General features: G+C 40.3%; 1 protein-coding gene across 1 annotated transcript in view; it reads left to right on the plus strand.

Annotated features, from left to right (window-relative positions):
• The first annotated feature begins 11,899 nt into the window (after nucleotides 1–11,899).
• Nucleotides 11,900–17,763, plus strand: part of lrriq1 (leucine-rich repeats and IQ motif containing 1) — a 183,768-nt gene continuing 177,904 nt past the window's right edge. Inside the window, exons 1-4 of the mRNA XM_072552684.1 lie at nucleotides 11,900–11,963; nucleotides 12,335–12,534; nucleotides 14,674–14,805; nucleotides 16,060–16,165. Coding sequence (XP_072408785.1) covers nucleotides 11,900–11,963; nucleotides 12,335–12,534; nucleotides 14,674–14,805; nucleotides 16,060–16,165 — 502 coding nt within the window. The remainder of the gene's footprint in view (nucleotides 11,964–12,334; nucleotides 12,535–14,673; nucleotides 14,806–16,059; nucleotides 16,166–17,763) is intronic.

A 17,763-nucleotide genomic window follows, 5' to 3' on the forward strand; every position in this document is an offset into this window, starting at 1 on the left:
TGTCAGAGGTTCTGTTCACTTTGAGAGCTGGCTTTGAGGGAGCTAGATCAGTGTCAAGAATTTTCCACATGTAAATATAGAGGGTAACTTGGTGATGGGATACCGGCCACTGTGGAGTTATTTCACATAGAGAATGAGCAGTTAATGCTAATTGACTGTTAATTGCCAGATTTTGTTTAGATTTTAAACCAAGCAGGTTGACTCTGATTACAGCATTTCCCTGAGCAGTGGACTAGGGAGGAGCTAATGCCTGTTTCGCTGAGTTAAAACAAGTGTAGTGCGTGCACATATACACGCAGACTTTGCAGACAGAAAGAATATGTGCATATGCTCCTGGTGACTGCAAGGTGAAAATCTTCATCAAAGTGTGTCTTTTTTTCAGCAATACTCAATTTCTGTACTACCAAATGACAATTCCATGGATTAGCCCCAGCCCATTAGTTGGGTATGGCCAACAATGTCTACCCACCAAAAGGAAATCTTCTAAAGCTGGGGAAATGGTGAGAAGTGCCACTTTGAAATATTGATATTGCAGTACAACACAGTAACACAAGTGAAAATATTGTCCAGCAGAGGGGGTGCAATGCTTTCACTTGTAGATTTGGCTACTTACAAAACTCTGCAATGTAAGATTATCTCTTTAAATTAAATCAAATAGTTTAACTTCTGAATGAAAGAGAATCTAATAAATTGCACAAGGAGGAGAAGAAGAAGACAAAGAAGATATGGAAGTTATGATTTGGAGATGCCGGTGTTGGACTGGGGTGTACAAAGTTAAAAATCACACAACACCAGGTTATAGCCCAACAGGTTTAATCGGAAGCACACTAGCTTTCGGAGCAACGCTCCTTCATCAGGTGATAGTGGAGGGCTCGATCGTAACACAGAATTTATAGCAAAAATTTGCAGTGTAATGTAATTGAAATTATACATTGAAAAATTGATTGTCTGTTAAGCCTTTCATCTGTTAGAATACAGTGATAGTTTCACTTCTTTCATGTGTAAATCACAAAAGCTTTTTTTTAAAGTTGCATTCTCGGGTTAGCTGTTAACAATGGTGATAGCTAGACAATATGTTGAAGGTTCTGGATTAGTGGTGTTGGGAGAGCACAGCAGTTCAGGCAGCATCCAAGTAACTACTTGGATGCTGCCTGAACTGCTGTGCTCTTCCAGCACCACTAATCCAGAATCTGGTTTCCAGCATCTGCAGTCATTGTTTCTACCTTATGTTGAAGGTGTTAGCCCCCTGTGTTCTCTATCTATGACCTGATGTTTAGATTGATTCTAATCTAAAAAGTGAGATAACAGAGTTTTACATAAATTCATGCAGTTTTTGAGCTCAGAGTTTTCTACATGAATCACACTTTCTTGGTCAAATGGATATTGTTTAACCTACAGCAGAAGATGATGGTCTGGGTCAGGATTATTGGTGAGTAACTTTGAATGTCAAGAATTTCGATACACATTTTGTCTTTATTCAGTGGCACTATTCCTGTGCTGCTGGACACTTAAGAATTGCTGACACTGTACATATTCACCCATCAAATATTAAAATCCTGGGTTTGAGAGATAATAGTCTTTCAATTAAAGGTTGTTTTGAAGCAACACCCAGATACTAAAGTTATTAAAGAGCCTGTTTGTGTGTACAAAATTAGAACAAATTCCTTGCTGAGCTTGCAAGCATGGATCTTTCATAGTGACTGCCAGACTTTCCAACCCAGTTAAGAGATACTCTGTGCCAAGATAATGACTGTATTCTATTCTATGAACAATGTGCATGATGTCAGTCTCTCTAGGAACATAAACTTTCATTTAAGGAAGATTGGATTACCATTTGTGCAGATTTCCCACAGTTTTTGTAGTCTACTGAAGTTTTATACCTGGAAGGTTGAATAATTTCTTGTGCAAGTGTATCATATTTTCCTAAAAGTTTGATCAACTTTATAGTATCTTTCCTCCAGACAAGCTAAAGTCTATTTCTTTAGGACCTCCAAGCCAGGAGATGCAGTCAGTGGTGAGCTTAAAAATATGTCATTATCAGACCCTATTTCATCATTTCCGGAAGATAATCCCTTGGTGCCTGACTCTTCAGGCATTTATACAGTACAAGTAGATCCCTCTGATATTCTTCAAGAACGGAATGAGGTGCATTCTTCACCTACACCAACAATTATGTTAATTTATGTGACGAACAGCGTTAATGAAGAAGCGCTAAGTGTAGCTATTGAATCATAGAATCACAGATATGTTATGAAGCAGATGGATGCCATTTGTGTCTGCACCAGCTCTGCTAATGAGCATCAGTACCTACTATCAGTTTCTTGTTTTTTTTTCCCATGGCCTTGCATTTTCTTTCAGTCCAAATAGTTATCCAAATTCCCTCTTGAATACCTCAATTAATCTGCCTCCATAGTGCATTGGTGAAGATGTGATGGAAGTTCCATTACCTTCTGTTGTACAAGGTGGTCACAATGATCCTTCAGACAGCAACAAACAAATTTAGCCTGATCAGATTGTGCAAGATTACAGAGAACAGTAAACGCTGTGCATGCAGGAAAACACTCCAGTAACACCAAAGTTTAGAAATGGTATTTTACTTATGTATGACAGCTCTTAAAATTATTTACCTCTATTTAGAGTTCCAGGCACACTGTCAAAAACAACAGCATTCAATATTAAAGTTCCTTTCATGTTGGCTTTTTGTTCAGAAAGTTTTGCAGTAGTTACAGCAGTTGTATCAGCAAATCTTCCAATATAAGAAACAATCTCTGCAAAGGTTTTTATTAATCATTCACCATCCCTGTACCAATCTTTTGAGGCTGTGAATCTACCTTCTGGAGTCTGTCTGATCATTCATTCCTCGCTTTATCCAATACTTGAGAATGTGACACAAAAGCCTCAAGATATCGTTATACAGCAGTAGAATAGTGATAGTCCTCAGCTGTTTTTTGATGGTGGGACTCTTCATTCAGCCATATTTCATTGTCAAATGTTTTTCAATGGAAAGTTTCATTAAAAAGATAAGACCAATTGATGTTCAGTCAAGAGTAAATGGTACCCCCTCAATGAGCATACCCCAGTCTTTGTACTGATGCAGTAGCACACAGGTCATCAGAACTTTAAGTACCATAAGACTTGGAATGATGTTACCATTTCAGTTGCTGAGAGCACAGTTTTTGTCAGCCTACAGGTCATCACTCTCCTGTGTAATTTTGATTGATCAGATCAGGGAGAACTGTGGACCTTGGGAGGAGAAGGAGGGGGGAGTGATTGGATACATAGTTGGGTAAACAGGAATACTTTTGTTTTGACTGGATTACTTAATAATGTTAGGTAAATACTTTCACTTACTTAACAGATGGGCCAATGGACTGAGAAGAGGCAGATGGAGTTTAGTTCAGATAAATGTGAGGTGCTGCATTTTGGGAAAGCAAATCTTATCAGGACTTATACACTTAATGGTAAGGTCCTAGGGAGTGTTGCTGAACAAAGAGACCTTGGAGTGCAGGTTCATAGTTCCTTGAAAGTGGATTCGCAGGTAGATAGAATAGTGAAGAAGGTAAAAACAAGGTAAAAACAATGACTGCAGATGCTGAAAATCAAATACTGGATTAGTGGTGCTGGAAGAGCACAGCAGTTCAGGCAGCATCCAACGAGTGAAGAAGGTGTTTGGTATGCTTTCCTTTATTGGTCAGAGTACTGACTACAGGAGTTGGGAGATCATGTTGTGGCTGTACAGGATATTGGTTAGGCCACTGTTGGAATATTGCATGCAATTATGTTTTCCTTCCTATCGGAAAGATGTTGTGAAACTTGAAAGGGTTCAGAAAATACTTACAAGGAAGTTGCCAGTGTTGGAGGATTTGAGATATAGGGAGAGGCTGATAGGCTGGGGCTGTTTTCCCTGGAACTTCGGATGCTGAGGGGTGACCTTATAGAGGTTTACAAAATCATGAGGGGCATGGATAGGGTAAATAGGCAAAGTCTTTTCCCTGGGGTAGATGAGTCCAGAACTAGAGGGCATAGGTTTAGGGTGAGAGGGGAAAGATATAAAAGAGACCTAAGGGGCAACTTTTTCCCACAGGGGGTGGTACGTGTATGGAATGAGCTGCCAGTGAAGTGGTGGAGGCGGGTACAATTGCAACATTAAAAGACATTTGGATGGGTCTATGAACAGGAAGGGTTTGGAGGGATATGGACTGAGTGCTAGCAGGTGGGACTAGATCGGGTTGGGATATCTGGTCGGCATGGATGAGTTGGACAGAAGGGCCTGTTTCTGTGCTGTACATCTCTATGACTCTAACACTGTGACTGCTGCCAATGCCACCTTTTGGTGGTACAAAGGTTACACATGTGTGAAGAGGCAACTTGTGCCATTCTGAAGAAATGGAAATCCACAACCAGTTCCAAAAATAGCATCGCCAGAAATTCTGAAGAAATAGTTTCTGCTGGATCCAGGACTCAGTGAGGTGGAGGTAGTGGCAGGCACTGACAATGAGGAGCTTCCTCTCCCTAGTGGAGTCTGTGCTTTAAATGTCCTTGGCCACTGCTCCTTCACATCACCATTGCCACTTCAGAGGGTACAAAATCATAGAATCATAGAATCCCTTCAATGCAGAAAGAGACAATTCAGCACATTGAGTCAGCAACAACCCTCTAAAGAGATCCCATCTAGATCCACCACATCCCTCCCATGCTATCACTGTAACCCAACATTAACATGACTAATCCACCTAGAGTGCACATTCCTGGACATTATGGGGCAATTAGCATGGCCAATCCATCTAATTTGCACATCTTTGGACTGTGGGATGAAACCGGAGCACTGATAGAAACTGGAGCACTGAAGAAAACTCACACGTCACAGGGAGAACATGCAAACTCCACGTAAACCGTCACCCAAAGCTGGTATAGAACCTGCGCCCCTGACGCATTGAGACAGCGGTGCTAATCACTGAGTCACTGTGCTGTAAAATTCAGTGACCTGGTATACCAGTTCCAAGTGAAATACCACATTGTAATGCGAAACACATCTAAATCCCAGTGCATCGTGTTTAAGATGCACTGTGCCATCACTTTTTACTCATCATTTGTTAATGTTTAAATAAGAGGAATTTGGAAATTTCACTCAAAGATTCTGAACAATGTAATGCTGTCACTGTTATAGTGTCATAGAGTCATTGAGATGGACAGCACAGAAACAGACCCGTCCATCCAACTTGTCCATGCTAACCAAATATCCCATCCCAATCTAGTCCCACCTGCCAGCATCCGGCCCATATACTTCCAAATCCTTCCTATTCAGATACCCATCCCGATGCCTTTTAAATGTTGCAATTGTACTAGTCTCCACCACTTCCTCTAGCAGCTCATTCCATACATGTATCACCCTCTGCATGAAAAAGCCGCCCTTAAGTCTCTTTTATATCTTTCCCCTCTCTCCCTAAACCTATCCCCTCTACTACTGGACTCCCCAACCCTAGGGAAAAGATTTAGTCTACTTATCCTATCCATGATTTTGTAAACCTCTATCAGGTCACCCCTCAGGCTTTGATGCTCCAGGGAAAACAGCCCCAACCTATTCAGCCTCTCCCTATAGCTCAAATCCCCACTGTTCTACCTTTGTGTCTTATTAATATCTGTACATTAATAACTGAGCTGTCTTGAGTGGTTTGTTCTTAGGTGCGTTCATATTTGGACACTTTCCCTCACCCTTGGAGACATAGAGAGGGAGACAGATCTACTTAAATGAATATTATTCAAATTTCAGCTACTACTGTCTATCAATATCTGTTCAGATTCAAGTTGCTATTCATAGAGAACTACTGGAAAATTGCCACTGCTCAGGTTTCACTGCTGCAGCTGATCTTCAAAGACCTCACAATCTGCTCCTTCTGTCACTCACACTTAATATGAGAACTGATCTGGTGAGATGAAAAAAAAGAGTGGTTGGGTAAGGCTGTTGTATCCACTGGCACCTGGACAAAGAGTAGGTGAGGGGGAAATAGCAAAGGGAGGTAGAAATGGTGAAAAGTAGGTGAATCAGCACCATGGCTTTGGAGAACTACTCAGTAGGCCCATTTCTGCTGGTGTTCACATCACTGTGTGCAAAACACAGTGATATGTGAATAGGGACCATGTTGGTGTTATGGGTAATTATTCTGTTTAGTTAACTATGTTGGAAACTGAGAAAGTATTTGGGGAAAAGGGTAGAGATAGGATTTAATAAATATGCAAATGATCCTCAAGGTATGCTTTGATGTACTTATGACCTCGGTAGTCCTGTATTAGAGACTCTGCTGGAATAATGTAGTTTAAAGTAGGATACGCTGCTGCCTCATCATTATGCAATTTGTTAATAAACGTTATTTAAAAGAAATCTAGAAATCTGGCTTGAGGATTATATCAAGAACAGAAAAACCTGTACTGCAAGAAATGGCCACTGGGTCACAACCTCCTTGGCATCCACACTTCCACTACAAGCATATGTGCAAGCAAGATATGAAGCTGAAAGATATTTACACTGACAATTGGGAGACGGTCATTGAAACCTCTGGAGGCTGACTATTTGGAGAGGCATCAGAAGAGGCAATCAGACATAAATAGCTCAGGTGGCTGAGAACAGGATGCAGAAAAAACACAGGCAGCAAATGTGCACCTTCTCAATCCACTGTCCCCCTGTCTAGCAGATGCAACAGAGACTGCAAGGTCAGAGTGGGGCTCCTGTGCTTACCACAGAGCTGACCATCCTGGCACAAACCACCATCTTGTGAGATGAAAGGCTGCCGTCTTATTTACTCTTATCAAAACAATTCATGATTTTGAATACCTCTATCAAATCTTCTCTGATCAGGATTTCTAAGGACTGAGATTCAATGGTTTCTTTGTCGGTGGAGAATGTGGTTCCTGTCTTTTCCTTTACCTTGGGAAACCATGATCCATAAATCGTACAAAGGTAGAATTTGTCTTAATTTTTTTAATGTATGATTTCTGTTAATAATATAGGCACTGGAGTATGGCAACTTAAAACACTTGTCAATGTATTTTTTTTTGTAAAAGTTCAAGCGACAATAAATTAGTATTCTATTCTGAAAGCATTTGAAGAGGGGGATTTTTGAAATATTGAGAAGTTGAGGGCTATGAAGAGCTGGCACAAGAGGAATTGAGGCCTAGAGCAATTTGACCAAGAGGTTATAGAATGGAGGGGCAAGCCTAAAGAGATGAACGGCTTACCTGCTTCTATTTCTTATGTTCTTTTTATCTTCTTTGCTGCAAGCATAATAAGCCCACTTTCTCTAGTCTTTCCACATATCTGAAGCACATCTTCTCTGTAGATTCCTCATCAAAGTCTTGACATGCTTTGTGCACTGAATTGGCTACAATACTCCAACTGGAGCCAAATCAATCTTTTATAAAGCTGCCTTGTTTTTCTATTCTTTGCATTTCTTTATAAAGTCCATGATCCTGTCTTCTTTTTAACAGCTTTCTTAACTCAGTTTGCATCTTCAAAGAATAATTTTTGTACACTCCCACTCAATCTTGTGCACTTTTAAACAAAATTCTATCATTCAATTTGTATTTTCCCATCTCATGTTTTGACCAAAATGAATTATTTGAGTTCATCTGCCATGCGTTATTTCACTGGTCTATGTCCTCCTCAGGTCGACAATACTCATGTTGTACTGGTCTGAATGGGTATCAGAGGGTTAATACTTGATTAAGTGCACAGAACACCACTATTGTGATGATGTCACAGGGACTTGGCCAAACTAAAGCAAGAGCTTTGTAGGAGACTGACCTGGGGCTAATGTGCTCCTAACAGTTTCTGCTGTAATTTAATTCATAGCCATGAAATCTGTAAATAGTTACAGAAATACAATAAATTTCATATTTCATCACAGCTGAGAAAAGACACATTTTGTCAAGCCTATTGTCTATTTTACCAGAACCATTGACAAGAAATACCAATATAAATTGAAAACAACAGTTACATTGTGTGAGAACAGGGTGTTAATTCATTGGAAAGAGGGCAATCCTCAGAGAAAAAGATGAAACTTGACAAAGGAGACTTAAAGAATCTATTCATTTCTCAAGCTACAAATCCATTACAGATATACTAGTTAAGCCAATGCAGTAGGTAAGGCAGACATCAGACAGTAAAAGTCCTTGCCAATGCTGTGAAGCCAATAAACATCACAAATGTGTACAGTGCCCATGTTTTAAAATTGAATGCTTTAATTATAAGAAATGGAGTCACTTTCACAAAATGTAGAGAAGCAGGAAATAGCCACAGATAAGCAAAAGTATCTGTGTTGAGAGATAAATGAATGTGAACAGTTTCCACTAGAAGCACGGTTTCTCAGTGGTTTGCGCTGCTGCCTCATAGTGCCAGTAACCCGGGTTCAATTCCAGCCTTGGGTGACTGCTTGTGTGGAGTTTGCATATTTTCTCTGTGTCTGCGTAGGTTTCCTCTGGGTGCTCCAGTTTCTTCCCACTATCCAAAAATGTGTGGGTTAGGCCATGCTAAATTACCCACAGTGTTCAGGGATTTGTAGTTTAGATGCATTAGTCAGGGGAAATGTAGAGTAATAGGGTAGGGGAATGAGTTGGGCAGGGTACTCTTCGGGGGGTCGGTGTGGACTTGTTGGGCCAATTGGCCTGTTTCCACACTGTAGAGATTCTATATTTATAAATCTGTACTCTGGACCAAATATTTCATCATGCAATCACTTATGTTAATTGACATCACACAAATTTTGAGTCAGACACAGGAGCACGTCACAGTATTTTCAGATAGAGAGCCTTGATTGATAAAACTACCCACAGACAACAGAAGTTCAGCTATATGGTTCAGTGAACATTACAACTAAAGTTAAAGATATGCTATAAGAAACTCTTCAACACAGGAGACACCAAATGTTTGAATACCTTAATATACTTCACAACCAAGAATTTAACCTTCTGCTTAGATGAGTTTGTATTGATCTCAACATAATTAAAAGAAAGTGAAAGAATTTAACCAATAAAAATTCAAGGAAAAGCCAATAGAAAATTTGCTATGCTTTGTAGGCTCATGTCAGAGCCTAAACAAAAAGCACAATTTGCTGAGATTAGTTGCATTGATGAAAAGCTACAGCTATAGTCGTTGGTTGAAATGCTTTCTGCTGATATCAAATGTAGGAGAGTTCAGATTCCATATTGCTACAAAGTTTGAGATGAAATGCAAGCAAAAAGTAAAGAACATACAATCTACACCATTCAAAAAGAATATATACTGATAGACAGACAATAGCAGCAACTGTAATTAAATTGCGTCAGGTTGCAACATAGCACAGTGAACAACTACTCACTCCGAGTTCAGGTCTGCCAATCAGGCTGAAGTGACTGGAAAAGGGAAAGTTCAAGCAAAACATTCCCATTTTCCAAAGAATGTTCCCAACAATATAAGGTGCTTCATATCAAGCAAGAATGAATCTCCAAGTAACACAAGTGAGGAAGTGAACAAGTTGGTTTCACCAATAATTGAATGACTGAGAGGGGAGCAGAAAGTTGCAATTATTCAAGAATTTGAAGTATTAAGTTTACCTACTTTAGCACTGACCTATGGTTGAAATAGTTTCAGTAATGCAAGTTGCAGATGTAATACACACAGTTGCATGAAAGGCACCACTGACAAGGGATATGCAATGTAGAAAGACAAAAAATACTGCAGAGAAAAGTATATATATTTTCTGTAACAGGGAGCACACTAACACCTATAAAGAATGTCAAAGTCCTTTGCAAAAGAAATATATGACATTAATGACTCCAAATGAATTTGACTACGGACCTCAGACTGTCAGGTAGACAGTCCAAAACAATTATCTTCTACCCAACAAACAAATACTTTTTGAGTCCAGAGATAAGAGTACTTTGGAAGAACAGTGAAACTTCCAGGTTGCTTAAGACTTGAGAAAAGTTATAGTAAATGAAAATTTAAATCAATATATAGCATAGTAATTACAAGGGAATAAAGTGGTGTGAGTTATTGTAGATGGGTTTAAAAATGTTTATATTAGATTGAGTGTAATAAACACCACCAATTGTGATTATATCATGGAGATTAGGCCAGAATAAAGAAGGAGATTTTGGGAGATGGACCTCACAGTCTGTACAATAATTTAAAACACAATCATGTAGTCTGGAACTAGATGCAATGTGCGTATATGTTGTTTTTTATTCATTCATGGGATGAACATGTCGTTGGCTAGGCCCGCATATATTGCCCTAATTGCCTAGAGGGCAGTTAAGAGTCAACCACAATGCTGTAGGCCAGACCAGGATAAGGATAGCAGTGTCCCTCCCTCAAGAACATTAGTGAACCAGAAGGGTTTTTCCAACAATCAACAATGGATTCAGGGTCATCATTAGAACTTAAATTCCTGATTTTTCTTGAATTCAAATTCCACCATCTGCCATAGTGGGATTTGAATTTGGGTTCCCAGGTAATTCAGATTACCTGGGTCTCTGAATTAACAGTCCAACAATATAAAATGCCATCATCTTCCCATGTTTGCTCAACAAGACAGAATCATAGAATTGTTATGGTGTCGGAGGAGACCAGTCTGTCCATCATATCTGCACTGGCTTTTTGAGCTTTTAATTCAGTGTCATAATGCTGCTCATTGAATGATTATTTAAACTAAACAATGTCCTTGAATATTTCAATTGCACCTGCCTCCTTCAGAATTCACACACACTCTCGCCCTCTCTCTCCCTCTCTCTTATACACACTCTCTCTCTCTCCCTTTCTTTCACACACACATATAAGTCTATGTGGTGAATCTGCATTGTAGATTTGCAGATACATTCTATTTTGTTCAAAAAGCTCACAATCTGTAGTCAGCCAGTCCATGTGACATTTTATCAATTTTTGCTTTGAAAATAGAACCAGTCTGACTCAAGATTGGGACACAGACAGGCTCTAAGCTCACGCCTTGAATGCACTGTCTGAGCTGAGATGTCACCTTTTTTTATATAAAACCTTAAGTTATCTTGGGAATGTGACTTGAAAGAAGTTCTGGGATTTACTTATTAATGAACCAAAACCTGCAACCCCATTTTGAGTGATTAAAGACATATCAGCAATCTAGGTTTGCTCAATACATTGCATCAGTTGTATGACACTTTGATCTTTTACTATAAATTCTGTGTCCAAGGATTCTGTCCCACGAGCTACCTGACGAAGAAGCAGTGCTCTGAAAGCTTGTACTTCCAAATAAACCCATTGGACTTTAACCTGGTCTTGTGTGATTTTTAACTTTGTCCACCCCTGTCTAAAACCAGTACCTCCACATCATTCAGAATTCCAGGCAATGCATTTCAGACTCTGGTGACGCACTGTGAGTCTTCTAGTTACACCAGAAGGGTGAATATCTAACTCCCTCTTGGATCACTTGCACTTGAAAGAACACAGACTCAACACTGGAAACTAGTCAATACAATTTCATTAGTTTTATGTCACCTGCAAGCATTGAAGTTAAACCTCCATTATATATCAAAGAGAACTGGAGTTATAAAATCAACCATTACACATAACTGTAATGATTATAAAATCAACCATTACACCTTACTCCCACCGCACTATCCAGTTTGGGAAAACAGCCCTTCATTGATTATTATTCTGTATTTGACTTTGGATCAGTCTGTCATTGGTTGTCCCTTGCAGACGAGGGTGACTCTCTTCCTCTCTCAGAGTGAGTTGGTATGTAGCTGTGCAGTCCCAGGTGGCTTCTGCAAGCTCTGTTACACTTGGGACAGAAGGTGGTCATGGAAAGGGGTGGGTGGAGCATTGGTGTGGCAGCCCGCACCTTATGCTATTTTCTTCTGGCTCCTGCTTTTTCCCAACTTAAGTCTCGAGATGCTCGTCGCCTTCCCGAATGCTCCTCCTCCACTTTGGACGGTCTTGGGCCAGTGGCTCCCAGGTGCCTATGGAAATGCTGCACTTCGGCAGTGAGGCATTGCGGGCACAGCTGAAGTATTTCCTCTGTCCACCTGGGGCCCACCTGCTTTGGAGCTGGGAGTAGAGCACCTGCTTGGCGAATCTCGTTTCAGTCATGCGGTCAACATGCCCAGCCCATCATAACTGATCAAGGTGGGGTCATTGGCCCGGGCTGAGGATGTTTCCTTCCCAGCAGATTCTCAGGACCTTCAGCAGGCAGCGTTGGTGAAATCTGGCTCACCCGAATCTCCAAACCCACCGGCTTGAGTGTTAGGACCAGAGTTGGGGTCCAGGGGACCCGAAGGTGAGGAGAAACATTTTGTTTTTTTTTTGCTTTGCTCAATGGCCAAATAGCCACGTCTCTCGCGGGTGCGCGAAGGAGGCTCCTGGCGCGCGCATGCGGGGGACAGGGCGCGGCGCCCCCGTCTCACCGGGGTGCGCGTACGCACCGCCAGTGCCCGCGCACGGCGCGGGGGAGGGCGGGTCGGCGAGCGGACGCTGCCATGGTAACCGGCTTGTGGTGCCTGCAGCTGGACAGGGCCGGGCCGCCACAGGTAAACGGACACGGACACGGACACCCTTCAAGGACAGCGGGAGGAGGGAGGAGGGAGGAGGGGGGAAGAGAGGGCAAAAAGGGAAGGATCAAATAACGATATCGTGAAGTGCATCACTCAGCAACCTGAGGGTGGGAGGGGGCTGTAAAGAGAAGGGGGGGGGGGGGGGGTGGGCTGAGGGGAAGGTCAGTCCCCCCTCCCCAGGGGCTGATTGATTCCTCTGTGACAGTTCGGTGTCAGTCCGCCCTGACGGTGTCAATCCCTGGCTGTCTTTGCAATTGCGGGTTTCCGCAGTTTGGGGTTTGGGGGTTGGGGGGGGGGGGGGACAGTTGTCTCTGAAACTCAAAAATCCAGGGATTGATCATCGTGGAATGAAAGTGGACTGAGCGTGCTGTCGCTGTGCACTGTCAGTGCCTTTCCCGTCTGTGCTCAGTTTGTGTACATTCCCTCCTCCCAGCTCTCTTGTCAGACCAGCAGAGCTCTCATGCTTCAACCACTCGGGGCCCACAGACTCTTCAAACCCCCACCCAAGGCCAAGATTCAGAAAACGCCGCACTCATTCCGCGGGGATCAAATGTTTCAGCTCAGCGTCTTTTACAAACCATAACTCCTCTCAGCGGATTCAAACTGTGAGTAAGTTAAAAAGAAAACATGTTGCCATAGCCTCAGAGGGTCGTGCTCCCAGGAGAGGCCACCGGTGGTGGTTCATATTGAAACCCCACCTTATTCCCTGGTGGCAAAGTTTGCAACATGGCTCAAAGACAGGTTAGAAATTACTGTACATGGTGAGGACGACTGAGCAAAGGTGCAACCAGATGTCTATAGGTTAAGTGAGTAGGCAAAAACCTGGCAGATGGGAGTAAAAGGTGAGGTTGTTCACTTTGGCTGGAAGAATGAAAAAGGCAGGATGTTAAACAGAGGACTGGGGCATCGTTCGATCACTGGTTGGCACTGCTGCCTCACAGCACCAGGGACCCGGGATTGATGGAGTTCACTTTCAATGAATGTGAGGTGCTGCATTTTGGAAAGGCAAATCGGGGCAGGACTTATACACTTAATGGTAAGGTCCAGGGGAGTTTTGCTGAACAAAAAGACCTTTGAGTGCAGGTTCATAGCTCCTTGAAAGTGGAGTCTCAGGTAGATAGGATAGTGATGTGGGGTTTGGTATGCTTGCCTTTATTGGTCAGAGCATTGAGTACAGGAGTTGGGAGGTCATGTTGCGGCTGTACTGGACATTGGTTGGGCCACTTTTGGAATATTGTGTGCAATTTGGGTCTCCCTCCTCTAGAAGGATGTTGTGAAACATGAAAGGGTTCAGAAAAGATTTACAAGGATGTTACTAGGATTGGAGGGTTTGAGCTGTAAGGAGATGCTGAATCAGCTGGGGCTGTTTTCCTTGGAGCATCAGAGGCTGAGGGGTGACCTTATAGAGGTTTATAAAATCATGATTGGGATGGAAAGGCTAAGTAGACAAGGTCTTTTCCTTGGGTTGGGAGAGTCCAGAACTAGAGGACAGGTTTAGGATGAGATGTGAAAGATTTAAAAGGGACCTGAGGAACAACTTTTTCACGTAAAGGGTGGTGCATGTATGGGAATAAGCTGCCAGAGGACGTGGTGGAGGGTGGTCCAATTACAACATTTAAAAGACATCTGGATGGGTACACGAATAAAAAGGGTTTAGAGACATTTGGGCCAGGTGCTGGCAAGTGGGATTAATTTAGGATATCTGATCGGCATGGACGAGTTGGACTGAAGGGTTTATTTTAGTACTGAACATGGGTCTATAACTCTATATAGATGAGCATCAAACATCATTCAGAGAATATTAACTGTTTATGGAAACCCCTTTGGAAGTTACAAAACAATGGTATATGGTTCCTGGTATATGGCATGTTACCCCTGCCCCAATCCTGCACTACAGTCAAATTATTGTCAGAGCCCCTTATTATCTTTGCTGTTTCATCATCTGCTTCTGTATACCTATCCTTGTTCCTCACTCCTTGTGTTACTATTGTGCTGTGTGACACTGTTCGTGGACAATGGTCTTGGACCAGGTAGTTATTTTTCTTTGCTGTAACTGCCAGTTCAGATTTATTACCAACAAATAGTTAATGTTCAAATACTCTAATTTTTTAACAGGAAATAATGGATGAAGATAAACTGATTGAAGAAGCAGTTGAAGCTGAATTAAGACAAATCAACATTTCTCCATCAGAAATAGATGAACTGGAGGAGCAATCTGAAGAAGACATTCTTGTTGAATCAGATTATGTGAGCTGAAATTTATGACAAAATTATATTTAAATGTTAAATCGTTAAGCCTTCGACCCACTTTGTAATGTACCGTGTCAAATTTTGCTTTTTGTATCAACAGTGTTATCTATAATGAGAATACATTTCATTATTTGCAAAGCATGTCATTAGTAAGTCAATTGCAAAATAAGGAGAATGATGAGTTTGCAGTTTTTTGAAATCCAGATGTAAACAAATCTAATAATGCTTTGCCAAAAAAGGCACAAAACATGTGTACAGGATAAATGAATAGTTTTTGTATAACACATCAATAAATTCTGTGAAAAACTGGATATTTTCTGTTAGAAATATGTATTTTGTTTGCACAATACACTTGCTTATAGTTTCTTACTTTAAAGAAATGTTAATTTTATCTACTGTTTATTTGTGACAGATTTACAAATGTAGTTCTAATGAGACGCTTTATGAGAATAACTGAAATCACATTTCAAAAGGTCATAAACAGTTGGGAGTAATTTTGACTCCATTAATCTCAGTTATAATGAAAATCATAGGAGTTGTTTAACATGTTGCCAAACTAACAGATTGCAGTTTAAACCATGGTTCAAAGCTAAATTCACCCCCATTAGATAACATTTGCGAGCAAGTGGTTGAACCAATCCTATTGTGGTCATTTGCAAAAGAAATTCAGTCAGTTGTGTACAATCAAGGAGTTTAAAAAAATAAACTTTTTCTCATCAAAGGTGAGCATCAAAAAAAATAATTTAATGCTGGGCATTACCTTCGAGTAAGGAAGCAGATTCATCCTTTAAGTTTTAGTGAGTTACTAAATTTCACTTAAAGGCTGATCGTAAGGAGATCACATCCATGCTGCTTTCTTCTAAAATTAATCCAAATTACAGTAAAGTGGACTGAAAATAGGTCAGTTGACTATATTTTCAGAAATGGAACATTTGAAGGAACTTGGGAAGTGAAAAAAATAAAGGAATAGGATCAAAAATAAGTGCCTGTTTAATTTCATCCTAAACAGATGCATCAGTAAAATTAATAGCTATTGATTTGTACAGAACTGATGTACCCAGTAAATGATTCCCATCTGTTATTATTTCTCTTTTATGATTGTATTTGATGATACAAATCAACAGTTTTAGAAGACTCATAAATATAGTGAAATATATTGAGAGTCATGTTGCAGTAGGTTATGCTACTGGCTATTTAAATGTTTTAGGTTCATGTAATTTAAGTGTATTTGATAACTGAATTCTTCTTTAGGATTCAGATGAATTACCCAAATCTGTCCTTGACTACCTGGAGCATATAAAACAAAGAACTGGAAATGTCGAAAAGCTGATTCTCCAGGACCTGGAGCAACCTGACTGTAAGTGAATTTATGCAACACTGCCCAAATTCATCCCATGCTTTATCAGAATGAAAAGGCCATAACTGCATTGGGAAAATTCTTGAGAAATATTAAAAAAAACCTTATTTGCAATGATGGTGGAATTGCTGCTTATAGGGTTTGACAAATATCAATTTTCTAAATAAGAACATGGGTCAAAAATATTTTGTTTAATTTCATTTGAAGATGCATGAAATTGTATTCACTTGGTCCTTCCTCCAACAATATATTTGAATTGAAAACTACAAGGAAAGACTTCTTTGCTTACATTTCCAGGTTCTGTTTTCTCAACAGAAGAAATATTTTACAACATGATGCAATTCTAGGATTCCAATTATAAAAAATTGGGTTATTTTTAATTTATTGAGTACATTCAACAGTAGTTTAATAAACAAGTTGAGTTTTGTGTAATCCAGAAGCTCTGGAGGACACTATAGGAAGAAATTAATAACTTGTAAGAATGTTTTTCCTTTCTACATGAACATGTTTATCAAATTTGGTTGAAACTGTGTGGGAATTACTTTGAAGTTATTTATTGTTTATTGTTAATTTTACACCATATGACCTAAGACATAGAAACAAAGATAAGGCCATCCAACCCATCGAGTCTGTTCTGCCTGTCAATCATGGCTAAGTTTCTCAACTCATTGTCCCATTTTTTTGCCTTAATTCTTGATCCCCTTGACAAATCTCGATCTTAAATATACTCAATGACCTGGCCTCCACCGCCTTCTGTGGCAGTGAATTCCATAGATTCACCACTCTCTGGCTGAAGAAGTTTCTTCTTGTCTCCATTCTAAAAGATCTCTTTCTTCAACGGCTGTGTCCTCAGGTCCTAGTCTTTCCTATCAATTAAGACATCTTCCCAACATCTACTCTGCCCAGGCCATTCAGTATTCTGTAAGTTTCAACTAGATTCCTGCTCATCCTTCTAAACTGCATAAAATTTTACTCATTTCTCATTTCATCTTTTTATTTTAAGTGTATTGTGTTAACCTTTAACAGCTGCGAGACTGGGAGGATAAGGCTTTCTTTTCATAGGCACTGAATGGAAATTCTTTTATGTAAGCATTATGAATCTATGAATATTCAAAATTCAACTGATTCTGCCATTCAATGCCAGAAACCTTTGTTCATTTATTGTTGAAGTATAAAAACCTGATCACAATAGCATAATTTAATAACTAATTGTACATTAAGTACCTGGGTAAGATGATGGACATGCAGTAAATTATTGATGATTGTCGATAGGATAGCTTTATATTGTGTCCTTTTGGAATGAATTAAGACACCAATCTATCCAAGGAAAATTCTAGTGTCATATTATGCAGTGGTTGTCAGGAGTTTCTGAGAGTTTTTGTTTTTGATATTTCTGTCCCTTGCTGAATTGTTGCAGTCATTGATCATGATGGTTAGTGATCTCATTTTCTTTTGTTGTCAGCTATAAGTCTCAGGTATAAAGATTGATGCTTACTGTTTCATATCATGCCTGAAATGTAACTCTGGGTATTTTAATGGTCATCTGGCTCTGGCTACCTTGCTATATGTGACCGTTTTCCATCCTGTGAATATGCCTG

This window comes from Chiloscyllium punctatum, chromosome 32 (assembly GCF_047496795.1).
Source record: "Chiloscyllium punctatum isolate Juve2018m chromosome 32, sChiPun1.3, whole genome shotgun sequence".
NCBI lineage: Eukaryota > Metazoa > Chordata > Chondrichthyes > Orectolobiformes > Hemiscylliidae > Chiloscyllium > Chiloscyllium punctatum.